The 26,738-nt window shown below is 23.9% G+C and overlaps 4 protein-coding genes across 6 annotated transcripts; all 4 read right to left on the reverse strand.

The window, feature by feature from the left end:
• Positions 1-146: 146 nt before the first annotated feature.
• LOC122710667 (major royal jelly protein 4-like) lies at positions 147-3,796 on the reverse strand. The gene is made up of 7 exons (XM_043928654.1): positions 3,731-3,796; positions 3,419-3,659; positions 3,115-3,278; positions 2,822-3,031; positions 1,810-2,090; positions 1,272-1,401; positions 147-660 (listed from the first exon to the last, which is right to left on the reverse strand). The coding sequence occupies exons 2-7, from the start codon at positions 3,651-3,653 to the stop codon at positions 280-282; spliced, it is 1,401 nt and encodes a 466-aa protein (XP_043784589.1). The 5' UTR covers positions 3,654-3,659; positions 3,731-3,796; the 3' UTR covers positions 147-279.
• Positions 3,797-6,742: 2,946 nt separating this feature from the next.
• On the reverse strand, positions 6,743-10,120 carry LOC122710668 (major royal jelly protein 1). Its single transcript, XM_043928655.1, has 7 exons — positions 9,983-10,120; positions 9,675-9,901; positions 9,399-9,562; positions 9,087-9,308; positions 8,139-8,422; positions 7,669-7,801; positions 6,743-7,103 (listed from the first exon to the last, which is right to left on the reverse strand). Exons 2-7 carry the CDS (start codon positions 9,895-9,897, stop codon positions 6,828-6,830), a joined length of 1,302 nt encoding a protein of 433 aa, XP_043784590.1. The 5' UTR covers positions 9,898-9,901; positions 9,983-10,120; the 3' UTR covers positions 6,743-6,827.
• Positions 10,121-12,842: 2,722 nt separating this feature from the next.
• Positions 12,843-16,827, reverse strand: LOC122710666 (major royal jelly protein 3-like). The gene is made up of 7 exons (XM_043928653.1): positions 16,730-16,827; positions 16,412-16,653; positions 16,094-16,257; positions 15,783-15,992; positions 14,926-15,209; positions 14,377-14,509; positions 12,843-13,647 (listed from the first exon to the last, which is right to left on the reverse strand). The coding sequence occupies exons 2-7, from the start codon at positions 16,647-16,649 to the stop codon at positions 12,874-12,876; spliced, it is 1,803 nt and encodes a 600-aa protein (XP_043784588.1). The 5' UTR covers positions 16,650-16,653; positions 16,730-16,827; the 3' UTR covers positions 12,843-12,873.
• Positions 16,828-19,852: 3,025 nt separating this feature from the next.
• On the reverse strand, positions 19,853-26,454 carry LOC122710669 (protein yellow-like). Of its 3 annotated transcripts, none has more exons than XM_043928656.1 (7): positions 26,417-26,454; positions 25,854-26,143; positions 24,454-24,658; positions 23,647-23,825; positions 21,802-22,265; positions 20,985-21,228; positions 19,853-20,369 (listed from the first exon to the last, which is right to left on the reverse strand). In XM_043928656.1, exons 2-7 carry the CDS (start codon positions 25,854-25,856, stop codon positions 20,184-20,186), a joined length of 1,281 nt encoding a protein of 426 aa, XP_043784591.1. In that variant the 5' UTR covers positions 25,857-26,143; positions 26,417-26,454; the 3' UTR covers positions 19,853-20,183. The 3 variants fall into 3 exon arrangements, with proteins under 3 accessions (XP_043784591.1, XP_043784593.1, XP_043784594.1); XM_043928658.1 differs by having other exon boundaries at positions 25,854-26,066; positions 26,417-26,453; XM_043928659.1 differs by having other exon boundaries at positions 20,201-20,369; positions 20,993-21,228.
• Positions 26,455-26,738: the final 284 nt, after the last annotated feature.

Consider the following 26,738-nt stretch of genomic DNA (forward strand, 5'->3'; position numbering starts at 1 on the left):
TTTTAAATAATTCTTTCACGTTTGATATCCTATTATTCAACTATTTCAAATTGTTTTATTTAACTCTTTAAATTATTGTTACTTCTATTATTACTAATATTTACTCGTTCAATTATTGTAATTTTTATAAAATTAGGACAATAAAAGTGAAAGTTATTATGCGAAAAACGATATTTATTTTATTCATTTTATAATGTAATGAAATTTTTTAAAATATTTGACTTACATCGAGAAAAAATTAATTAACAGATTTTAATATGATTTTAAAGAATGATGAATTTAATTGTTATATTGATTGTTATTCTGATTATCAGATTTTGAAGAATGATGAGCTTGATTGTTATTGTGATTGTTATCCTGATTGTCAGATTTTGAAGAATGACGAGCTTGATTATGATTACGATTATGTTGATTATTATCCTGATTGTCAGAATTTGCACAACGACTATTCCGTATTAAGTCGTTTACATTAGTGCCCAAAATTCGGAAGTTCATGTGTTCGAGATTAAGATTATTGTTTAGCATGTTCTGCATTCTGTTGCTTAAAACCAACAAATATTCATTTCTTTGCGTATTATTTATCCTGCCAGATTGTGGAGGATTTTGCTTAACCTTCATACTAACGATCATTTGAAGCGTCTCATTCTGAGCTACAACATCCTGTAATTTCAAAATGCTTTCATTTTTATCTAAAATAAAATTTCTTTCTAAGAAACATTTGTTTCCATGTAAAAATATAAATGATTAAATAAATTCGATTATTTAATAACGTATCTATAACTTTTTGACAAAAATTTTATACATTTTGATTAATCAATTAAAAAAAAATTAAATGAAAAACGAAAGCATTATTAATTTACACAAAGGAAAAGATTCGTTTTATAAATCTATAGAGAAATTTGTTTGTACATTACTAAACATCGTATTTGAGATTTTTGTATGAAAAGAATAAGTGAAGTTTCATTATCCCCACTACTATTGGTATAAGGATACATCACATGACTCGAGTCACATGACTCGTGTTTCTGCCAAATGTAGCAGTAGGGATAATATGACGTTATATATATATTTTCATGTCGAAATTCATGTTTATTAATATGGCAGTATTATCTGGTAAAAAGAAATGTGTCAAAAAAATATAGAAAAAAAAAAAAAAAAAAAAAAAAAAAAAAAAAAAAAAAAAAAAAAAAAAAAAGAAAAAAAAGAAGATTCGAAATAAGAAAAATATAAGATAATTCGCGATAAGAAAAAATATTCGCAATATTACTAACGATATTTTGTCTGTCAAGTGACTGATGTTCGTTCCAGCAACCAAGTGTATTATTCGCGAATCCGAAAAGGAGTACGCCATTTTTCGATACTGCTTTAACGGATAATTGACTGTTGAAAATGTCTTGGACTCTGAAATTAATAAAAAATGAAATTAAATGAAAATGTACAAGATATTCTGGAACTTATCTAAAGTATTGATTTTTAGATTTATTTCAATGTTTAGATTTATTTTTTTATTAATAATAAGCAATTTAAATTTGCATTGAATAGAGAAATAAATAGCATTGTGACAGAGATAGAGATTATTTCTATCTCATTTAATAGTGTTTCTCAACATTGAAAACGTTTCATAAAAAAAAAAATCGAATATTTTGAGGAAGATGTGCTATTTAAAAAATATTTAAAAATTATATATCACGATTCATAAATCAAGAAACATTATTTTAAAATCAATCCTCGAAACAAATTTCCATATAAATACACTATATATAATAACGAACTATTCTATTTCAGAACAAACTTTATTTTTGTATTTACCTTTCATATTGCACGTCATTTCCTTGATTTTGCGAATTCATTAATGATTCTGTGTTAACATAATACAAATTCTGAGAAGAGAGATGACTGTAATAAAGATTATTCGTCACGGGACTAAGTGCCATTCCAGAAACTCTGTTGTCTACCTCTTGCAAAGTGAGATTTTCTTGCGATATTTTGTCAGATCTAGAGTTGTGATTGTGGGAAGACAATCGATGGAAGGAATCATCGGCATTTTGGTAGACGATTAAAGCATCATCTCCGTTGTCTGCCATGTACACCTGTTGTATTATTACCATACTATAATAAATTATAATATTATAATAATTTATTATAATAAATTATAATAATATGTTAATGATTTTAACTTAACTGTTTTAGTTTTGTAATTTTCAGTGTGTAATTTTAAGTGTTTCTTATAAATCTTAATGTTGAATGCAAATCTGTAGATTATTTTTCCAGAATAAAAATTATATTTTTTCAATTCTAAAAATATTTTATACTTATTAGAATAGTAATTATTCAGTTGTTTTTGATAAAAAACGATCTCTCTTGAATAAAATGATATAAGTTTATCAAATTATAAATATTTAAAATGTTAATGATCCAAATTAAAAGAATATCGAAAATATATTCATTTTTGTTAATATTTTTCAATTTATTTCAAAAATTAATGATTTAAAAGAAAATCTAATTTAACGTGATAGATCTTTCTACTAATGAAAAACATCAAAGAAAGCTACAAAATTATTCTTTTTTTTTTTACAAATAATATATAATATTGTAAATTTCAATTCTTTGATCTATGTTCAAGAATTATTTTACTATTTTTAAAATTATAAATTTTATTTACAATTTTATTTGCAGTATATACTATATTACAATATTATTATCTCTAATTTAAAATCATATAAAGAATTTTCATTATATAAAAAATAATACAAAAAAAAAATAATTTAAAAAATTTCCAAGAAAATGAAAATTTTTAATTACTTTTATAATTTAAACTCACCGTAGTATTTACAGAATCCATAGCTTGAACAGTTAAAGATACTAATCTACCCTTTCCTGTGATAGTATTTACGGCAACATTATGCGGTATTTCGACTTGTTTAAGCAATTGTGAAGTATTCAGATTGAAGGCAAGCAATTTCGGGGAGCACATGGATTGATCATTGACAAGACCCGAGTCCAGAACCCACAATCTCTCATATTCGTCGATCTAAGTATCATACAATACAATACAATACAATACGAGTTTCTTTTCTCTCGAAAGAAAAATTAATTTTGAAAAAATAATCATACAGCAATTTTATGGGCGCTCACGATTCCAGAACAATCTTCATACTTAGCAAATGACCAATCGGGATAAGGTTGTAGAAGCGGTCCACCGTTGCCAGTTTTGTCAGATACCACGTTCAAAGAGGAAGGCACACCATTGTATCTTAACATAGTGACAAAAGTCTTATCTTGAACGAAAAATACAAAACATGAAATATATTATATTATTATATATAATATATATATATAATAATATAAAAATATTAGGAAATATAAAATTAGAATATTAAATTATTTGATATAGTGGTATTAATTTAAAATATTTTACCATGCCATTGATCAACGTCGGAAGGATAATTTTTCGTACGATCATATTCGCCAGATTCAATCGCAGTTTGTCTTCTTTCGTCGCTACCGAAATCATAATCAATGTGTTTCCATTCGTAAATCACGTTCAATGTATTTGTCAAGTTTTTTCTCGAGGAATTTTCTCGAACAACGGCGCCTCTGATATTTTGACAAGCTATGCCAAGGCATGCCACCAACAACAACAACTTTGTCATTTTTTTCTAGAAAATATTTCGTCTTGTCAGATGAAATGAAAAATTGCAAGGAAATATTACAATGAGGCAATACTTACCTAGGATACTATAAATATTTTACAAGTGACAAAGTATGTACGCAAACTGCAAGAATTTTGAGTAACACTTGGTCAATATATATATACGATAATGATGCGTGTTTCATGGAGATAAAGAAAAAAATTTTTTTTTTTTTGAATTTTCGATATTCTCATTATCTCATTATAGATATATATATATATATTTTTTAAAGGATTACAATGTGACAGGTGAAATGATTTATATATTCCTTAGAAAAATAGTTTAAAAATTTTACAAAATTTTGTTTTGCCTGTTCTGTCAACCAGATATATATCTTTATAATTCGAAGGAATTATTAATGGGGATATTTAGTTCTAAGAGAAAGTGTGAAAAGTAATTGTTTAAAAATAATCTAATTAAAGAAGAATGTAAAATGAAGCTTATTTAATTCATTTAGAAATTAACAATTTAGACAAGATTAATATAGATATAGCCCAAGAGAATATTATAAAGAATTTGATGATTTGTTATGTAGATTGATCTTATATAATGATGTATTCTGTATATACATTCAAAATTCGAAAGTTCGATCGGAACTTAAATTGGCATTTGATACTTTTTCATATTTGTTATTTATGACCAGCACATATTTATATATAATGAGCAAATACAAAAAATTAATAAAGAAAAAAAATTTTCTTAATGTTAAATTAAAACTACTAATATCTTGAAGAATCATATTTTGTAATTTCACAAATATTTTAATTTTATTTATCTTTCTTCCCATCAAATATTATTTCTATCAAATGTTAATGGTCAATTCGATGACTTAACATGTTTGCTATTATACGTGACATAAATGCGCGTGTTTAATTTTTATGCGACGATCAAAATACTGTATTTTTTTATATTTATAGAAAAATTATAATATTTTTAGATTATTTGTAAAGTAAAAAAGAAATAATTAAAGAAATTCAAAAATATATAAATAGTTATGTTAGTTATAATATAGATTAAATATATTACTAATTAATAATCACGTGACGCTAGTCATCTACTATCACTTGTAACTGTAATTACAACATTAATTTTCATGAAACTTATTTGTATTTGACAAAATTGATTAACATTTCTTATCTTTTTCTACATTTTTATCATATTGTGTAAAATTAATATAATCAAAAAAAATTTTTTTTTAAATGGCGGTGTAAGAAATTTGGCGGTGTTAATTAAAATTTGTATGAATTTTTATGTGTGCTTAAATTAAAAAGGAGCTTAAATTTTTAACATTGAAAAATTTAAGTATTATTTAATTTTTAATGATCGAACTGTTGAAATTGGAAGAACTTTTATTATTCATGATTTTTATTAATTTAACATCGATCATTTCGAAAAAATGTCTAATATAAATAGTTTCGTACAGCACACAAAAATTGTAGAATTATTAAAAAAGAAAAAAATATATATATAGAAAATATTTGTTAATTAATAATATATATTCTCTTTTATCAATAATCGATACATATTCCAGCTATATAGTGAAAATATTATTTATAAATCCATAAAAAAAAAATAATATTAATTTTAAACATCGCTTTAATGTTTTTTTGAACCGAAAAATATTCTGGTCTTTGAATTAAAAATAAATTATTATCATATTTACTAATATTGTAAATTGTTTTTTTGATCTTGTAATTCTACAAGTTCCATTGTTTAAATATAATCCAAAATTCCATATTTTTTTGGAAAATTTTCTTCATGATCCAGAAATATATCATATATAAAAATATTGAAAGGAATTCTCAGAATTGTTAATAATCTACGTATCTATGTACATTTGTTATACAATATATGAACAGTATTAATATAGAGAGTTGATTTAAAGTTTCAAAAGAAATAAAAGTCGATGTTTATAAAAATATTAAAGTTTATTTATTAAGTAATAAACAATTTAATGTTTGATTATGGAAAGAAAGTGAAATATATATGTATATTTTTATTTAATTATTTAACAAACTCAAATTCTTTATAACTTTATAAATAAATATTGACCATCATATTGACTTTTTTTTGAATCTTTAAAAGTTCCATGAATATATTCTATATCAATGCTTTATCTAAATAATATTCAATAAATAAAAAAAATACTAATATTAAGAATATCATTCAAAGAATATAATTAAAAGAATATCATTAAAAGAATCATAAAAAGAATACTAATAATCATTAATAAACTGTAAATAGTTTTTTAGTTAAGGAGGTATAAAATAAATTTTAACAATTATATCAAAATTTGTTTTTTATTGCTTATAATTTTGAAAATATTAATTTTTCTACTTCAAAATATATTCTATAAATCTACCATTGAAATTAGCTTAATTTCTCTCTTTAACAAATTTGGAAAATACACTAAGTCACTAAATCATTATCTCCACTTTTACATTAATAGAAGCAAGTCAAATGTGATATGATTTAGTTTTTGCCATTTTTAATAATGGAGAAATAGTTGTATAGGATATTTATATATTTGGCAATTCTTCATTAACAAATGATAATCTTAATCATGAGTGATAAACAAAGTGTTAATCAAAATACATAATATAGAAGAAAAAATTTTTTTTTCTATTTTTCTTTTTTTTATTTTACTCATAAGAAATCTTTTTCTCTTTCTCATTATGTTTACGTTCTAGTAAACTAAATGAAGAGAAAGAAAAAAACAGCCAAGAATGAAATACTGATAAAACAATTTTTTAAAAATTGATGAAATATTTTAAAATTATAATTGTATTTAAAATTATTATAATTGTTATATAAAATTTGGAAAAAGTGTTATTAGACTGGTTAGAAATGTAATGTGATTCAATTTTTTTTCAGATTTGATGTTTCATTATCAATTACACTATTACTGTATTTTTAAATTATTTGAATTTAATTCGCAATATTATATTCAATCGCTCATTCATATCGAATATAATATAATATAAATACAAGTATTAATTTTTATATGGTTATAATTTTTAAAAGGTAGGTAGTAATAAAATTGAAAAATATTATGCGAAAATAATATTTATTTTATACATTCATAATGAAAAGAAATTTCGAAAAATATTTAATACATATCGAGAAAGACAAATTTTACAAATGTATTGAAATTTTGAAAGGTGTTTGATCATTATTAGCATTTTCGCAACGAGTGTTCAGTATCAAATCGTTTACATTTGCGTTCATAATTCTGAAGTTTACATCATCGAAGTTAAAGTCATTATTCACCATTTTTTGCATTCTGTTACTTAAAACTAATATGTATTCACTGTTTATATACCTATTGAATATAGGCACATGTGGAAGCGCTTCCTTAATCTTCATGCCAACGATCATTTGAAGTGTCTCATCATTCTGAGCGACAGTACGCTGTAATTTCAAAATAGTTTTCTTATTATTTATATTCTTTTATAAAAAATATATATTGTCAACCCAATTTACAGAAATTCTAAAACCGCATTCATATTAAATAATTTTTAATCCAATTATCGAATTTCGATCAAATCGAAATATTTCTTATTAATTTAACCAAAAATGCAAATTCTAATCAATTCAAAATAATTGTTCAACATTTCGATTGGACGATTAAAATATAATTACTATAAACATAATTTTAGAAAATGAAAACGAAAATATTATTAATATATATATATAAGAGAAAAGACGTACTAATATAAAGACATTTCTTCTTTTACTACTAACATTACACTAGATTCCTGCATGAATTGAAAAATAATTCACATTATCCCCACTATACTATACAGAGGTACGTCACGTGATCAAAGCAAACGTTACATCATATCACGTGACTTGTTTCTCTGTAAAATCTAGTAGTAGATGTTTTGTTCTCATATGAGAAGTCATGTTTAGTAGCATGTAAAAGAAATGTGACAAGAAAATATGACAAAAAATAAAAAATATTTGCAGTACTAACGATATTATGTCTTTCAAGTGATCGATGTTCGTTCCAGCAGCCAAGAGCTGAATCGCCCACCAGTCCAAAGAAGAGAACGCCATTTTTCGATACTACTTTAGCAGACGATTGGGTATCCAAAATATTTTGGGCTCTGGAATTAGTAAAAAATGTGGAATTAAATAAAAAAATGCAACATATCTGTGATATTGATTCTAAAAACTACAGGAAATATTGTATTGTATAATAACTTCAAGTTTTATTTATTAAATTGTAAGTAATTTAAATTTGCATTAGTAAAAACACAATTCTATATTTTCAGCTTTGTTTCATTTAACAATGTTTCAATATTTTAATATTTTTAATTAGAAATACTTAAAATTATATTATAGTTATGATTCACACAAATTGGGAAATATTAAATTTTAGAATCATTTCTCCACTGAATATAGTAACACTCTATTTAAAAGTAAACTTAATTTTATATTTACCCTTCGTAATGTACGCCATTCTTCTGATAATTGGATGTTTTGAATTGTTCCGTGTTAACATAATACAGACTGGTAGAAGCTACAGGACTGTAATAGAGATTGTTAGTCAAGGGACTAAGAGCCATTCCAGAAATTCCATCTTGCATTGTGAAACTTTCTCCATTAATCGTCATTTTGGTAAATTTAGGATCGTAATCGAAAGTGTCGGAAGTCAATCGATGGAAAGAATCATCAGAATTATGATACACGATTAAACCTTCTCCTTTCTCATCTGCTATATACACCTGTTGTATCATCATTATCATGGTATGATTATATTGTAATTAATAACGTTATTTATAAATTTCAACTTTTTTTTGATTTTGTAACTTTCATAGATGTTTTTTTTATAAATCTTAATGCGTTGAAAAGAATGCAGTCTATTTTTCTCAAAAAATTGTAATTTTTCGATTTTGGAAATATTTTATATCTTTGGAATATTCATTAATATTGCTTGTTGAAATTAATTCTTTTGAACGAAATATCAATATATAATCATAAATATATTTAAATAAAAAAACATCGAAAATACATTTATTTTTGTTAATATTTTTCAATTTTAGTTTCAAAAACTAATGATTTATCGAAAAATCTAATATCATATATATAGAGAGAAAGATTACATCTTTCTGCCAAAGAAAGCATCAAAGAAAACTACAAAATCATTTTTTTTTTATATAAAAGCAAAGTAGTATATAAAAAACATTCTAATTCTTTCTCTTAAATTTCAGATAGAATTATTTAAAAAAATACTATTTTAAAAGTTTCATTATTTTACAATATTACTTTTCTAATTTAAAACTATACTTCCATATGAATTATTAATTACTTACTAGAAAATAACACAAAAGTGAAATGAAAAATTTCCAAGAAAAGAAAGTTGCTTACTTGTATAATTTATAAACTTACCATAGTATCGCCATTTATATTGCAATCTAAAGGTTGAACAGCTAAAGATGATAGTCTTCCCTTTCCTGTGGTGGTATTTACGGCAACATTATGCGGTATTTCAACTTGCTTGAGCAATTTCGAGGTAGTTAGATCAAAGGTGACCAGTTTTGGAGAACACATGGGTTGAGTATTATCGACAAGACCTGAGTCCAGAACCCACAATCTGTCGCATTTGTCAATCTAAATATCACATAACAAATGAATTTTCTTTTTCTTTGGAAAATTAATTGTTAAGATAATCATAGAATTGTGAAGACAATGTTCAATTACCGCAAGTTGGGAAGCGCTCACGATTCCAGAGCAATCGTCATACTTAGCAAACGACCAATCGGGATAAGGTTGTAGAAGAGGTCCACCCTTACCGATCTTTTTAGATATCACGTTCAAAGAAGAAGGTACGCCATTATATCTTAGCATGGAGACAAAAATCTTACCTTGAATAAGAAATGAAAAATGTTTAATATTTCTTTAAATTATAATTATTGGATATTAAGAATTTTGGTAAAAATAAAATGCAATATTAAAATATTTTATGATATAATTTACCATGCCATTCATCAACGTCGGATGGATAATTTTTCGTATAGTCGTATTCGCCAGATAGAATTGCATTTTCTCTTCTTTCATTGCTACCGAAATCATAATCAAAGAATTTCCATTCGTGAAGGACGGGTAACGATTTATTTAAAGATTCACTTCGAAGAATGCTGCCTGTCGTACCTTGACAAACTATGCCAAGGCATACCACCATAAACAACCACCTTGTCATTTTTCTACAAAATATTTCTTCTTGTCAGAAAATAATAAAATGTTTCGTATACAAATATTACAATTGAGATATTGGAAACACTTACCTAGGCTATGAGTAACGAAGCAATGGAGATTGTACGTGAACTGCAGGAGCTGTTGAATTTTGACCAACGATCGGCCAAATATATAGGTGGTAATGACGTATAGTTTATAGAGATAAAGTAAATTGTATTTTAAATTTTTTTGAAATTATCTTGTTTATTTTGTAGATATGTTGTAAAGAATTAGAATGTGACAGGTTATAATTTATATTTCTTAAAAAAATATTGTTTAAGTAAAAATTTTACAAAATTTTGTTTATCTACTGTGTCGCACTATTTTTTTGTTTGTATCTTGCTTCATCTATAGTTCTGGAAAAATGTTAATCAAGATAATGATTAATTCTAAAAAAAAAATATGTAGCGTAATTTTTTAAAAATTGGAATAATTATATTGAAAAATGTTATGTTTATTTAATTTATTTAGAAATTATTGTAATTTTAAAAAAAAGTTGGTGCAAATCTAAAAATCCAAAAATTTAATTTCTTTTGCAGATTGATCTGATATAATGAGAATACTGATGTATCGATATGTATTATTTAAAATTCAGAAGTTCAAGTTATCGAGATTTAAATTGCCATTTGATATTTTTTGATATTTGTTACTTAAAAGCAGCACATATTCACATAGAGTTAAGTATGAAAATTAGTAAAACTGATTCTTTGATATTTAAACCATTAATAACTTGAAAGTCTCATTTATAATGATATTTTGCAATTTCATAATTATATTAATTTTATTTATTTTTCTTTCCATTAAATATTTGCTAATATAATTGATTCGATGATTTAATATATTTGTTACTATTTCTCATATAAATATTAATTTTCTTGCATTTAATTTTCATGAAAAATAATCAAAATATGGCTTTTTATGTTTGAAAAAATATTCAATTAAATTCGTTTAATTGAAAAGTAAAAAAGAAAAAGTAACAAATAATTAAAAAAATTTTAAAATAGATAAATAAATAATTATATTGCTAATGATTATTCTAATATCACTATATTTCTTATCTCAAGTTTACTATCTCAGAAAAATGATTAATATACATTTCTAATCTTTTTCTTTATTTTTCATATTGTGTAAAACTAATATAACGAAAATATTTTTATTTAAATGGCGATAGAAACTTGTTAATTTAATCTCAATGCATAAATTTTTACGTACCTTTAGCATTTAAATTTTTAAAATTGAAAAATTTATATTTAAATGAATTTTTGATTTCATAACCGAATTGATAACAAATTTTAATTATTCAATCATGCTCTTGATCAATTTAATATCGATCAATTACGAAAAAATATCTATAAAATTGTAAATATAGATGATTTTACTTAACACATAGGAATTAGAAATTATTAAAAAAGAAAAAAAAAAGAATATTTGAAGATACAATAATTTAATAACAGCGAATATAAAAATAAAAATATAAATAAATAAAATAATAATATAAAACATAAAATAATAATAAAAATAAATATAAATATAAATAAAAATAAAAATAAAAATAAAAGAAAGTCTATTGTATACATCTGTCGTACAGAGATGTAAATGATATTTTTGGAGAATCGATTTAAAAATAAAAAAAAACAAAAATTGCAATATATAAAAGTGTTGAAGCTTATTTATTATATTATAAATAATTTAATGTTAATTGGATTACAGATAAAATGAAACGATCGTGTGACAAAGACAGATTATTTTATTCTACTTATATTTTTTCATTTAATGGAAATTCAAATTCCTTATGACTTAATAAATAACTAATATATTTTTATATTTATTTTAATCCGAAGAATCGATTTTTTAAGAGTTTTTTAAGTTCCATATATTAACGCATTCTATATTAATGCTTGATCTAAATTATTCAAATCTAGAATATTTGATAACAAATAAAACGAGTAATAATCATGGATTAAAAAAAATAATCATTTATAGATTATAAATAATTTTTTATTTTTTGTTAAAGCATTTCTTTGATATTGAAATATAATACAATTTTAATTTAATGTTAATCCAATCAAAACTGTTTATAATTTTGAAAATATTATTTTTTCTACCTATATTCAGTATCCTATTTTCTCTACTATTAAAACTAGCTCAGTTCTCTTTGCGATAAATTTAAATGGTAGAAGAATATATGATATCACATTATTCTCACTATCATTGGTATATTATAAGCAGAGACACGTTATATGACACGATATGATGCTTGACTTTGGCTACTTTTAATAGCAGAAAGAATATCTGCTCATTGATAATTAATAATCTCAATCGTGAATAATAAATCGTTAAAGTATATAATATAAAAGAAAACTCAAAATTTTCTAATGATATTTCTTTTTTAATATTTCTTTTCTATTTTTGTTCAAGCAACAATTATTAAAATACATTATTATTATACATTATTATTATATTAATAGTAGGATAATTGCCAAAGAGAATTCAGATTAAATGTGAAATCAATAAAATGTATCTTCATATAAATAATTAGGAATAATGTTGTTTAAAACGATGAAGTATTTTTTATTTTAAATAATAAAATTTTTTTCCATGTTCCATATTACAAATCATTTTCTTCAAATTGTTTTATTTAACTTTTACATATTATTTCATCTGTTATTTCACGATACATTACATTCACTCATTTATATTAAATATAATGTTAGAAATATAAGTATAAGGTTAATTTCTATATTAATATAATTTTTAAAAGTAGGGTAATAAAATTGAAAAATATTATGCGAAAATGATATTTATTTAATTTTATTTATAATATAAATTTATAATATAATGTAAAAAGATTTTAAAAAATTTTGTTTACATCGAAAAAATATTTTAAAAAATAATTTGGTTTACATCCTAATTAATTGATTTTAATTGATAATTAATTGATTTAATGTGATTTTGAAGAATGACGAACTTGATTATCATTTTGATTATTATCATTCGGATTATTATCATTCTGCTTGTTGCCATTTTGCCTGTTAGCATTCTGCTTGTTATCATTTTGCCTGTTATCATTCTGTCTGTTATCATTCTGTCTGTTATCATTCTGCCTGTTATCATTCTGCCTGTTATCATTCTGCCTGTTATCATTCTGCCTGTCATCATTCTGCCTGTTATCATTCTGCCTGTTATCATTCTGTCTGTTATCATTCTGCCTGTTATCATTCTGCCTGTTATCATTCTGTCTGTTATCATTCTGTCTGTTATCATTCTGCCTGTTATCATTTTGCTTGTTACCATTCTGCCTGTTAGCATTCTGCCTGTTAACATTTTGCTTGTTATCATTCTGGTAGTTACCATTCTGCTGGTGACCATTCTGCTTGTTAGCATCATTCTGATTGTTAGCATTCTGATTGTTAGCATTCTGATTGTTAGCATTCTGATTGTTAGCATTCTGATTGTTATCATTCTGATTGTTAGCATTCTGATTAGTAGGTTTTTCGCAACGAGTGTTTCTTATTAAGTCATTTACATTCGCACCCAAAATTCGGAAATTTACTTCGTTGAAATTAAAATCATTGTTTATTATTTTTTGCATTCTGTTACTTAAGGCCAACATATATTCATTCCTTAGTTCCTTAATTCTGAATTGTGGGAAATCTTGTATGATTTTCATACTAACGATCATTTGAAGTGTCTCTTCGTTCTGAGCGACAACATCCTGTAATTTCAAAATAATTACATTTTTATTTATATCTTTTTTAAGAAACATTTATTGCTATGAAAAAATTAAATTATATAAATTCGATTATTTAAATATTGTTAACTTTAAATATTATACTTAAATATTATAACTTTCTTATATAACAAAGAATCACATTTATATTAAGTAACTTTTAATCTGACTATCGAATTGATCAAATCAAAATATCTCTTACTTAATTTAACTAAAAATTTGCACAATTTTAATCAATTCAAAATCATACATTTCAATTGACTGATTAAAAGATAATTAATATAAATATATATTATATTAATATAAATATAGTTTTATGAAAAAAATTAAGTAGCAGGCTATTTATTTAAAGAAAATAGGAAGGAAGAAATAAAATCGAATAAAAACATTATTAATTTATAAGAAGATGTACTTATATAAATCAAGAAACAAATTTGTTTCTACATTATTTCCGCTAAACACCAAATTTCTGCATGAAAAGAATAAATAGTGTTATATTATCCCTACTTTGTTATACGTCACGTGATCTCCCACCAAAAACAAGCGTTATATCACGTGATTCGCATTTCTGGCAAATCTAACAGTTGAATGTTTTGTTCTCGTGCGGAAAGTTACATTTAGTATTAATGATAGTGACATGTAGAAGAAATGTGAAACTAAGAAAATATGATAGAAAAGTGTAAGAAGAAGAAGAAAAATTAAAAAATTACTAACAAAACTTTCTCTCTGAAGTACTTGATGCTCATTCACGCAACCAAGACCTGAATTACCCACGAGTCCGTAGAAAAGGACGCCATTTCTCGATACTACTTTAGCGAATGATTGAGTGCCCAAAATATTTTGAGATCTGAAATTAATAAGGAATATGCAATTATCAACCAAGAATTTACAAGATACTGTGGAACATAACTGGAACAGTTTCTGGAGTCGATTCTATAACAAATGTTAATATTGTTTTATTAAATTATAAGGAATTTAAATTTGAAGTGAAGTGATAGTGTGATAGTGATAGAGTTCTATTTCCGTTCTGTTTTAAGAGTGTTTCTTAACTTGAGAACATTTTATAGGGAACAATTTAAATAGGGAGGAGGAGTCGAAATTAAAAAATAATTAAAATTATATTGGTCACGATAAATAAGTTAAATAAGTTGAAATACTGTTCTAAAATCAATTCTCTAAAGAAATTTCACGAATATATTAACAAATTATTTAATAGTAAACTATTCTATTTCATAAAATTTAAAAAATTATTTTTATATTTACCCTTCATATTGGGCGTTATTTTCTCCATATTGTGGTTTCCTGAATTGTTCCGTATTAACGTAATACAAACCGTGAGAAGCGAGAGGACTGTAATAAAGATTGTTCGTCACAGGACTAAGTGCAATTCCACAAATTCCATTTTGCACTGTGAAACTTTCTCCAGCGACTGTCAGTTTGGTATATCTGGGATCGTAATCGAAAGTATTGGAAGTCAATCGATGGAAGGAATCGTCGGAATTTTGGTAGATGATTAAACCTTGACCTTTTTCGTCTGCTATGTACACCTATTATATCATTATTATCACAATATGATTATTTTGTAATTAACACTTTTCGATAAATTTCAACTTTTTCTTGATTTTGTAACTTTCATATCATCTTATAAATTTTAATATGCTGAAGACGTATCAGCATACACATGAATGAGCTTTTTTAAAGGAAATCGTAACTTTTTAATTTTGAAAGTGTTTTTTTCCTTTAAAATCAATTCTTTCGAAATGATTATTAATTTATATAAATATATAAATATATGAAAACAATAGTTCGAATTAAAAGAAAAATACATATATTTTTTGCTAATATATTTCAAAAATTAGTGATTAGGAAAATCTAAATCATATGAAATCTTTTTACTAAAGAGGGTATTAAAAAAGCTACAAAATCAATTTTTCTTTTATTTTTTAAAAATGAAACAGTATATAACATTGTGTTAGAATTATTTGACAAAGTATTATTTTGAAAGTTATGGATTTTACTAGTCACATAGAGAATTTCCATTATATGGAAAATAACTAAACGTAAAAGTAAAATATTTCTAAGAAAAGAAACTTGATTGCTTTCATTTAGTTTAAACTTACCATAGTATTTGTAGGATCTATAGCTTGAACAGCTAGTGATACTAATTCTCCCATTCCTGTGGTGGCATTTACGGCAATATTATGTGGTATCTCGACTTGCTTAACCAATTTTGAGGTATTCAGATCAAAGGTTACCAATTTTGGAGAGCACATGGGTTGATTATTGACAAGACCTGAGTCCAGAACCCATAATCTATCGAATTTGTCGATCTAAATATTATAAAATAAATGAATCTTCTTTTTCTTTTTTCTATTTTGTAATGAAAAATTATTATTCTGAAGATAATCATAAGAAAAAAATGTTCAATTACCGCAATTTTGAAAGCGCTCACAATTCCAGAGCAATCTTCATATTTAGCAAACGACCAATTAGGATATGGTTGTAGAAGAGGTCCGCCTTTACCTTTTCTATTAGTTACCACATTCAGAGAAGAAGGCACACCATTTAATCTTTCTATGGTGACAAATATCTTATCTTGAACAAAAAATACAAAATTTGAAATATTTTTACAATGATGCAAAAACTGTGAAATTCGAATGATGAAAATTATTATTGAATATTAGAAAGAAATATTGGAATATTAAAATATTTCGACAAGCAATATTAGTTTAAAAAGAGGATATTTTACCATGCCATTGATCGACATCGAAAGGATAATTTTTTGTGTGATCAAATTCGCCAGATTGAATCGCAGCTTGTTGTCTTTCTTCGCTACCGAAATCATAATCAATGTGTTTCCATTCGTAAATCACGTTCATCGAATTTGCCAAATTATTTAAAGATTTTCTTTGATGATTCACAGCTGCGCTTGTGACATCTTGACAAACTATACCAAGACACACCACCAGCAACAACCACTTTGTCATTTTTCTATAAAATATTTCTTCTTGTCAGACACATGAAAAATTGAATATAAATATTACAATGAAGTAATAAAATAACTTACCTAGGATATTACAGATATTTTCCCAGTGACGAAGCAATGCAGTATGTATGCAAACTGCAAGAATTTTGACTAACTGTTGATCAATATATAGGTTGTAATGACGTATATTTCACAGAGATAAAATAAATTTTTTTTTTTTTTAAATTTCTATTTATCTTATTGTAGATATTTTTTAAGAATGTGACAACTTAATGATTTATATTTCCTAAAAAAATAAAGTAAAAACTTTACAAAATTTCATTTATTTGATATATCACACAGTCATCTTTCTTTGTGTCTTGCTTCATTCTAGAAGAACTATTAATTGAAATAATAATTAGATCTAAGAGAAAGTATGAAGAGTAATTTTTTAAAAATAAAATAATCATAGAAAATATCGTTTATTTCATTAATTTAAAAATTAATACGATTTAGATAAAAAGTTGATTATACATACCAATAACAATATGTATAAAAAATATGAATTATAGAAAATTTGATTGATCTTTTCAGATTAATCTTATGCAACGAATTTTATTTTATCAATGTGTCTATATCTGCATTCAAAATTCGGAAATTTATCTCATGGAGATCTAAATTGTCATTTTAAACTTTTTGTTATTTGTTAAAATAAACCAATACATATTCATATAGGATGAGCATGTATGAAAATTACTAAGACCATTTTCTTGACTTTCAAACAAATAACAATTTGAAAAGTCGTTATTCTCAGCAACCATATTCTCCGATTTTATAATTATTTTAATTTTATTTATCTTTCTTTCCATCAAACATTTGCTTGTAAAGTCGATTCTATGATTTAATATTTAATTAATATTTAATATTTGCTATCATTTTATGATATGTATATTTTAATTTTCATATGAATAATGATTGTAATATGTCTTTTTATGTTTGTAGAAAAATATGACAATTCAATTATTTGAAACAAGTATTTATTATCACCACTGTTTGTCACCATTAATCATAATTTTCACGAAACTTATTTGTATCTGACAGAAACGATTATACATAACATAAAATGATTAATATTACTGCTTACTTGTCTTATCTTTTTCTATTTTATTATCATATCATATATGTGAAAAATTAATATAACCAAAATATTTCTCTTTAAATGACGATAGAAATGTATTAATTAAAGTCATCAACGTATCAATTTTTATGTGCTTTTTCTATTTTATTATCAAAATTTTTAAAATATAAAATTTATATTAAATAATTTTTAGTTTTTGATAAGCGAATTGATCACAAATTGAAACAATTTTTAATTATTTATTATTTTGATCAATTTAACGTTAATTATTTCGAAAGTATTATATGATTTCTAATATACATGGTTTTGCACGTTTATTAGAATTATATATATATAGACAAAAAATTGTAAGATTATATATATATATAAAAGCACTTGTATCATTTACCAGTTCGAAAAAAATATCACTTTAACGTTTATCTGGATTGGTAAAATATTCTGACTTCTGAAAATTATTGTCATATTTATTCGTAATATTGCAGATTGTTGCTCGGATTTTGCGATTCTGCGAGTTCCATCGTGTTCACATAATCCAAATCACAGAGATGTGGTAAAAATTGCATATATTGGAACTTAATAACATCTTCAAAATTTCATTTTATTTTAAAAACTTTCTTCATTGACTGCGAATGTGCCATATTCGAAATTGTGATGGAAAGTGTTCGACGCCAATCATCGAAATGAATCGACTTGGAATTGTAAATAAAATTAACGCGTAACCTATTGTATCTGTTATATATATACAGACGTATTAAATGATACCGAATATTCCTTTAAAAGGTCAGTTTAGAAACATAAAAGTTATATATACAAAATTATTTATAACTTATATACTTATAATAAATAAACGATATTAACTTTTGTATTTGTTTTAAAGATGTTCCATGAATATATTAACGCACTTTATATTAATGTTTTATCTAGAACATTCGCCAAAAAAAAAAGAATTATAATAAACATAGATTAGAAAATTAATTATTTATAAATTGTAAATAATTTTTTATTTTTTTTTGAAGCACTTCTTTGATACATAAGAGTTGTGAAACATGTAGAAAAAATTGTACAACAATTTTTTAATATTAATTAAATAAAAATTATAATTTTGCATTTAGATACAGATCGTCGTTTTGTTGTCCTTCTCTATCACAATAATGTCGAATTAATATACGTCATATTAGAAATAAAAATACGTGTAAAAATAGAATAACTTCAATAATAACTTATATAATTTTATATAAAGTAATATATAAGGTATTTATAATAATACATAAGATTTATTTATATATATCAATTTGTACAAATAAATATCATAAAAAGTATTTAAAAAAAGATTGTTTTTTTTATTTCCATTTATATCTTATATAATACTATTATATAAGTACTATTAAATTATAATTTGAGAAAATATTTTTTTCTTCTTCTTATATTTATTTTAACATTATTGTAAGAGTAAATTTTAAATTTAATAAAAATGTTTAAATTTAATAAAATATGATAAATGGGATTGCATGCTTTATACATTCTTTTCTTTTTATTTTAGCAATATTATCTCATCATGTTGAGAAATGTTTTCAACATATTCTACCAAGTTGTTTCCTAAAAAACTTGTTCTTGTCCAAAATTTCATGAATAATACATTATTTTACTTTATATTTTATTTTTTATCAGTTTTATTTTATATAACAAATTTTTATCTCTTATTTTTATTTCTGGTCAAAATATTTTCTATTCTATGTATATGTTTTTTTTTATTTTTATGACAATGTCTTTATCAAATTTCATTAATTCTTTTTAATTCTTAATTATTGAATTTTTCGAAATTTGTTTAGATTATTTTTATTTTATCAAAATTCTATTTCAAATTTTAATAATAAATAAATTTTTTAATAATTAATAAAAGTACAAAAACTAGAAATAAAATATTCTATAATCAAATAAATAAAGTAACTTAATAAATATCAGTAAATAAATAATATGATAAATAAGTCAGTAATATAATCCTCATGGGCATTTTTTTATTTCACTCCGCCATTTTGAAATAAAATCTTTGTAAAAATATAAAAATATCTACAGCACCACGAGCAATAAAAATTTATTCTCAATATTTTCTTCTAAAATAATTACTTCTTTTCTGATAATCACAATTTTATTCATCTTTCGTTCTAATTTGAATTTTTCCAAATAATCTTAAAATCTTTCATTATTGATCCACGAAGAATACGTATTTGCGGTTTTAATATTAAAAAGATTTTGCAAATAACTATGATGATGATAATAATGATTCCTAAAATAGTTTCGAGAATACGATTCGAAGCGATCGTTTATAAAAAATGGTGTATTTTTGAAGATCGAGTGCCGCCACGACGGCCAGGAACTATGATGATAGTGATTAGAGAATTGCTCGTGGCGCCATGATCCTCATTGAGACGGTATAAAACGACCTAAGAGAGATACGTCACATTTGGTGCCACGAACCAATTCATCCACAAATCCAGCCTGAATCCTAAAGTTGGTCTCGTTCGAATTCATAGTACCAGTCATGTACTTTTGAAATGATATCGTGAAGACCCACAATTCTTGTCTACCTTTTTTGGATGATATGATCTAAAACAAGATATATGTAAATATTAGCATTAAAACTTGACTTTTAACAAAATCTATTTAATTATTAGTTAGAAGATTAAATATATATATATAACCAAAAACTTAATCTGAATGTATCCTAAATCTAATTCTAATCTATTTCAAATCTTAGAAGAATAATTTAAATTAAAAATTCGTCAGTCTCTTTAAATCTCTAAACTCAGTTTAAATCTATTTAATCCTAATCTTCTAAATTTCAAATTTAGAAATACGACATACAAATTAAAAGTTTATTTCTTTTTTATATTTCCTAAATTACGTTAGGAAAATACCAAGTTAAGTTCACAACGCATTTTTGGTTATAAAAGCTTCAACTCAAAAATAATTTTTATTTATAATAGTGCTACCTTATCGGAGATCTTATGCATTATATATTATGTTTTGAAACATGGTATCGAAAATATATTTATGTATATTTCGAAAAATAAAACCAATTGTTTATACGAATAAAAAAAAGCATTGAAAATGCTAATGATAACACATTTCAAGTTCAACAAAATCAATGAAATTATTTTTCTTCTATTTTAAATAATAATATCAGATTATATTATATATATTATACATATTTATATGTACCTTCATACCAGACGGAAACTGCAATGTCTCTGGATCTTTGACGATTATCTCAATATTATTTCCTCCGTATTCGAAAAAATGCTCGCTGTTCCAGCATCCAATCGCTAGATCAGATAACAATCCGAAGAAAAGTACTCCGTTATGATCCATAACCTCGGCGACAGATTGCGAAGATCTTTCGATCGAGAATGGTACGAATGATCTTGCAGCGGCCTCGGAATTCTCATTGAAAAGAGTATAATTTCTAGGTTAGAAAGAATAATTGTTTTTAAATAGAAGCTTATCGACAACTAAATAATGAATAATTTAAGAATTAAATCCACTAAAGACCAGCTTTCTTCTAATTAAATTAAACATTTTACTATTTTTTTTTCATTTTATGAAAAAATCATTTTATAAAAAACATTTAATAATATATATAACTAAACTGATCTACTCTATAATAATAATAATAATAATAATAATAATAATAATAATAATAAAAATAATATACATTTTTGCATATTTCAATAACTTAATTTTTTGTTACGAATTATTTTTACAATTTATTTTATCAATTTTCAATTTTCAAGTTACAAAATTAATCGAATTTTATTGTTAAAACTGAAATTAATTGATTACACAAAATGTATTTAGTTTTCCTGTTAAAACAATCAATTTATAAAACGTATTTAAATAAATATCTTACAGATCAGGAATGATTAACGATAATTTTATAATATATTCTACTTGATTAAAAATCAAAATTAATTTTGCACGATGAATCTATTTCTCAGTAGTTCAGATTACGAAAAGCGTTACCAGCGCCATAACTAACCTGATCACAGAAGTATGCACCCATGATTCGACTCTGCTAGCCAACGAATGAAAATAAAGTATCCTGTCGTTGTTACGAATAGGCCCCAAGGCGAGACCAAGGATTCCATCCATCAAGTCGAACGTGTCACCTTTAATGTTGAACGTGCCATACGGTGGATATGGATAGAATAAATTATTGGTGATCTTCCACGATCTTGAATTTCGGAAATCGTAGACGAGTAATGCGAATCCTGTCACGTCAGCAATGTAGGCGAACGTATCTTTACATTTGTCTTCTGTATCTTGAACATCTACAGCTATAGTGACGAATAGAGAGCTATCTTTGAACTGATTCTGGGGGAATCTGTACATGGTGATTAATTTATTGTCACGTAAAGAAAAGACATGAATCTTTGGCCGACACATTTGTTTTTCTCCTAATATTCCTGTATCAAGGACCCATAATCGTTCACATTTGTCTACCTGTAGAAAAGTAAGTAGATATTAAAATAAAAATTTTTTTATAAAATATTTTATAAAATATTTCTTTTAATTAAAAAATAATCGATGAATGAGTTTATAGAAAAAAAGAAAACCGTGTTTTTTTCTTCTTAGATTGTAACCTAACCAAACTTATAGAAACCATAATCATACAATATACAATGTTATATATATTCAAGCGATCTTTGAAGATTTTAGATCTGGAACGTAAAAATTCATGTACATAAGAATAGATTAAAGTTTATTTTATTAAGTTATAGATAATTTTGCATTAGAAACGATAAGTAGGCAATTCGTATAGTATCGTCTGAATATCGGTCACTGAATTTGAAATTGTTTCAAATCATAATCCATTCTAGAAAATAGATTTTTAACTTTTCACTCGTTACATGTCTTATTCCTGTTATCATATACTTATATTGTATTTACATTAACAAAAACTAAATGCATTCTTACGTAATCGTAGATATAAGAGAAATTCTATGTAATAATAGCAATTTTTTTAAATATCTTGAAAATTAAGATAACGGAAAAAGAAGAAGCTGTTGGAAATATTGATTTCTTACGTATTAAAAAATAATTGATATCAACAAGGTCATAGAGATATCGATAATTATCAATGTATAACTATTAATTATTCTTTAGTGAAGCTTTAATGTAATAGAACTACATATATCATTTTAAAAAAGAAAATTCATATAATTTGTTATTGAAAATAATTTCAATAAATTACAATCAATTTCATGATAATTGTACACTCATTTAAAATAATAAAAATATAAGCTAAAAAATATAAACAGAATATAAATGTGAATTTTATTTATCTATGTATTTACATACATTTTTTATTTATTAATTTTTAAAATAATAATCAATAATGAATTAACAATATTATAGGCATATGTGCTATATTATTATTAGCTTTTAGAATTTTCACTGAAGAAAATGTTGCTACAATAACACAATACATTGTTGAATATTTATTTATATTGCATATTTTTATGCACAAAACTAAATTAGAATTAAATATATAAATAATCATTCGTTGATACGTTATCATTTAATGATTACAATTTAAATAATGTATGAAATAATATATAAATATGGGAATTTTTTTATTAATCGAAGATTAACTTTAGAAATTGCTCATTTAAGAAGCGATCTTTTACTTAAATAAAGACAGATATGTAATTACATAATTACTTGTTAGAGATACGTAAATCAAATAAATCACAGATGTATAATCATTATTTTCACATTAATGTGTCATAGCGATAGTTAAAGAGGAATCATATAATTTTTTGAAATAGCAAATTTTCCAAGTTTTAAACGTTTAAATAGAAAAAAAAAAAAAAAAAGATACCTGCATTCTATACACGCTGGTCAGTCCATCACAATATTTCACATCATTGTAACTCCAACTTGGATACGGGGTTATCAATGGATTCCCATTCACTGATACTTCTTTGGTGACATAACCTAAAGTTAAGGGTATGCCATCTTGAATCCTTGGAATGGCCACAAACACCATCGATTGTTGTTCTTGAAATAATAAATATAATATAGTGTTATAAAAAAATATAGATTTTTAAAATCACTGTCAATCTTTTGAAAATAATATTAGCTGGAATAAAGTATGAAGGAATGACAATCGTTCAAACTCATTTCAAAATTCAATGTAATCTAAATTTATTGACAACAGTGAATAGATACAGTTTAATACAGTTAAATTATAATAATTTAAACTTGTTAGTATTTTACTTAATATTTGCACCTCTGACAAAAAATAAATAAGATTAAACATTCAATTGAAAAATTTTTATTTCGATAAATTTTCATTTTATTTTTCATTTTATTTATTTTCTCTGAATCGATTGGTGGCATTCTTTTGACAAAAACAACAAGAGATACATCAAGAGTACTTCATTAATTGATCAATATTATTTTCAAAAAGAATAAAATAAAAATTACAGAAATTTCAATTTTTGCAATTGCAACAGTATTATTTCATTGTAACTTTATTATAATTTTCTTTAACTATTATATCTATTTTTCTTTATAATCACATTGGAATATAATCTTACTATTTTTTAATTTAAATTTAATAAATTTAAATCGAAAATAGATACAGGAAGCTTTGTTATGCTGTTATTATTTATTTCATTTGTACCTGTGTTATAGACATCAACATCGATGGGTAGCGAAGCGCCAGGAATATAAGATCCACTTTTAATGGCAGTCAATTTGGCAAATTCGTTTGGAAAGGCAAATTCCAACGCTTTCCATGAGTAGATGTTCTTCAGTTTTTCTTGTGCTTGTGAATCGGCAATTGCCAAGAGGAATAAGATGACCGAGAAATAAAATTGTCTCATCTCCTAAATAAAAACAAAATTGTTGAAAATGTGATTTAATCGGATATTTCACGATGGTTAAAGAAAAGAAATTGTTAGATGGTAATTTATGAAATGCATTACGTAATTTCTTATCCTCCAAGGAAAATTTTTATCTCATAATTATCTTGAATTTTAATTTTTAGAATGTTTTAACTATCATTGTTTTCGTGTTTTATGTTTTTCCGCTAAATATTCATAACATGTTTTTTTAAACACGATAAAATATTAAGACAATTGTAAAAAAATTTTATAAAATATCGATTAGAAATCGATTTAATTTTATGAAATTAGAAAAAATTTATTTATTTCACAATTAAATCGAGAAAAAAAGAAATCGCGGATAATTTCAAGTATTTTTTGATAAATAAAAATTTAATTATTAATTTTGAATCATTTGAACAACATTGATTAACATTGATATTGATTATAATCAAAATAACGTTTATTTTATGGATTCATTGAAAGCTACTTACAAATAAGATTATCATTAAGAATATGCTAATAGAATGTCAATAAAATAAAATTTATTCCTGTGTTTTCTAATTTAAAAATATTAAAAACTAATTTTTTTTTCCAGTCCAACTAATAATTATCCAATTAGCCAATCTATTACCAATTGGCTAGTTATCTATTGCTAAATGCTAATTATTAATAATTATAATATATTAATATTATTAATATTACAGTGATAATCATTGATTTTTAAATATCAAATATTAATTATTAAATATTATATCTAATAATTATTTTTATTAACTTATGATTAATAACGCTCAAATTTACTATTAATTTCTTATAATTCTTTAATAATATTTTTCTTGAGGATAAGTGTTATCATTTGAAACTGAAAATCACTTTGTCTCAATATTCACATATGTATAAAATATTCTCGAAAATTTTATTTTCAAATATATCCATACTCTTATAAAATATATTTCTTAAACTTTTCTAAAAATAACTTAAATAACTTTTATGTATCATATATTTCGAAAATTAAAATTAATTAAAAATACGTTTAATTATCGTAAAATCCAATTTTAATATTAAATCCAATTTTGTAACTAATAAATAATTCAATTTTACGTAAAATCCAATAATAATGCAGTTGTTTATCATCTGAACGAATGAAACAATTACGTTCCAATAATTAAAAAACTACAACCATTTGGAAATTTACCATCAGATTATGAAATAGGGTAAGTCACTTCCTTCACCCCTGTCCTTGTCGCTCGTTTTGTCGCGGATATGATCTCTTTTCGGTGTCACTCGCCAGAACTTTCACCACCAAAGATTTCTCGATAAAAGTTGTTAACAGTGCAATTATATCCGGTTTTGAATCGTACCACTGAGTTTTTCACGCTTCTTAACTCGTAATTGTGTTATTATCTTTCTTTTTGTGATTATTTTCGAAATTGAAATTAAAATTTGATTGTATAATTAATTTTAAAAATTGTTTCTTCTATTTTTCTGTGATCATTTTGGAAATTGTAATCATTTATTCTTATTTGTCAATTTATCGATTTAAAAAATTATAAAAAAATTATCTTTAAAAATTATAAAAAAATTATCTTTATATCTTATCATTTTATCATATATGACAAAACTCGAAATTAAAAATTTTGAAACGAATAAAAAAATATAAAATCTTGGTAAATATATCTATATTTTTTATATTATTATTATTTAATGAAATTTTATATTTTTAAACAGAAAGTTAAAGATAATCGGGCATAATCTTACCAATTATCGATTAAAATTCTTCTTTTCCAAAAAATGAACTTGAAAAACGAATAAAAAGAAATACAATTTAAATTCCTTTATAAAATATAAATATAATTCATTGACAATATTCCAATTAAAATATTTCAAGATTATCACAATTTTTCTTATAATTATTCCATTAATTTCATAATTAAATATTATATTATTATTAATCTTCTTTTCGAAATTTCGAATTTAAGAAAATAAATTCTAGAAATTTATAATAAATTTATAATTTTTATAATAAAATTGAAAAGTTTTCACTAAGTCTTAGAACAGAGATAAATTCACTTTTCAATCG

Source organism: Apis laboriosa, unplaced genomic scaffold (genome assembly GCF_014066325.1).
Source record: "Apis laboriosa isolate Shangri-la unplaced genomic scaffold, ASM1406632v1 scaffold14_cov150, whole genome shotgun sequence".
Taxonomy (NCBI): domain Eukaryota; kingdom Metazoa; phylum Arthropoda; class Insecta; order Hymenoptera; family Apidae; genus Apis; species Apis laboriosa.

Coding starts and splice junctions, on each gene's coding strand:
- LOC122710669 (XM_043928656.1), bottom strand. Junction 23,826..24,453: donor TGTTGATGTCTATAACACAG/GTACAAATGAAA, acceptor TATTATTTCAAG/AACAACAATCGATGGTGTTT. Junction 21,229..21,801: donor GTGCATACTTCTGTGATCAG/GTTAGTTATGGC, acceptor TTTCTAACCTAG/AAATTATACTCTTTTCAATG.
- LOC122710668 (XM_043928655.1), bottom strand. CDS start 9,897: ATGACAAGGTGGTTGTTTATGGTGGTATGCCTTGGCATAGTTTGTCAA. Junction 7,802..8,138: donor AATGGCGTACATTACGAAGG/GTAAATATAAAA, acceptor TACTAATTCCAG/AGCCCAAAATATTTTGGATA. Junction 7,104..7,668: donor CACTTGAAAGACATAATATC/GTTAGTACTGCA, acceptor TTGAAATTACAG/CGTACTGTCGCTCAGAATGA.
- LOC122710666 (XM_043928653.1), bottom strand. CDS start 16,649: ATGACAAAGTGGTTGTTGCTGGTGGTGTGTCTTGGTATAGTTTGTCAA. Junction 16,258..16,411: donor CGATGTCGATCAATGGCATG/GTAAAATATCCT, acceptor TTTTTGTTCAAG/ATAAGATATTTGTCACCATA. Junction 15,210..15,782: donor TAGATCCTACAAATACTATG/GTAAGTTTAAAC, acceptor ATGATATAATAG/GTGTACATAGCAGACGAAAA.
- LOC122710667 (XM_043928654.1), bottom strand. CDS start 3,653: ATGACAAAGTTGTTGTTGTTGGTGGCATGCCTTGGCATAGCTTGTCAA. Junction 1,402..1,809: donor AATGACGTGCAATATGAAAG/GTAAATACAAAA, acceptor TATTAATTTCAG/AGTCCAAGACATTTTCAACA. Junction 661..1,271: donor CACTTGACAGACAAAATATC/GTTAGTAATATT, acceptor TTGAAATTACAG/GATGTTGTAGCTCAGAATGA.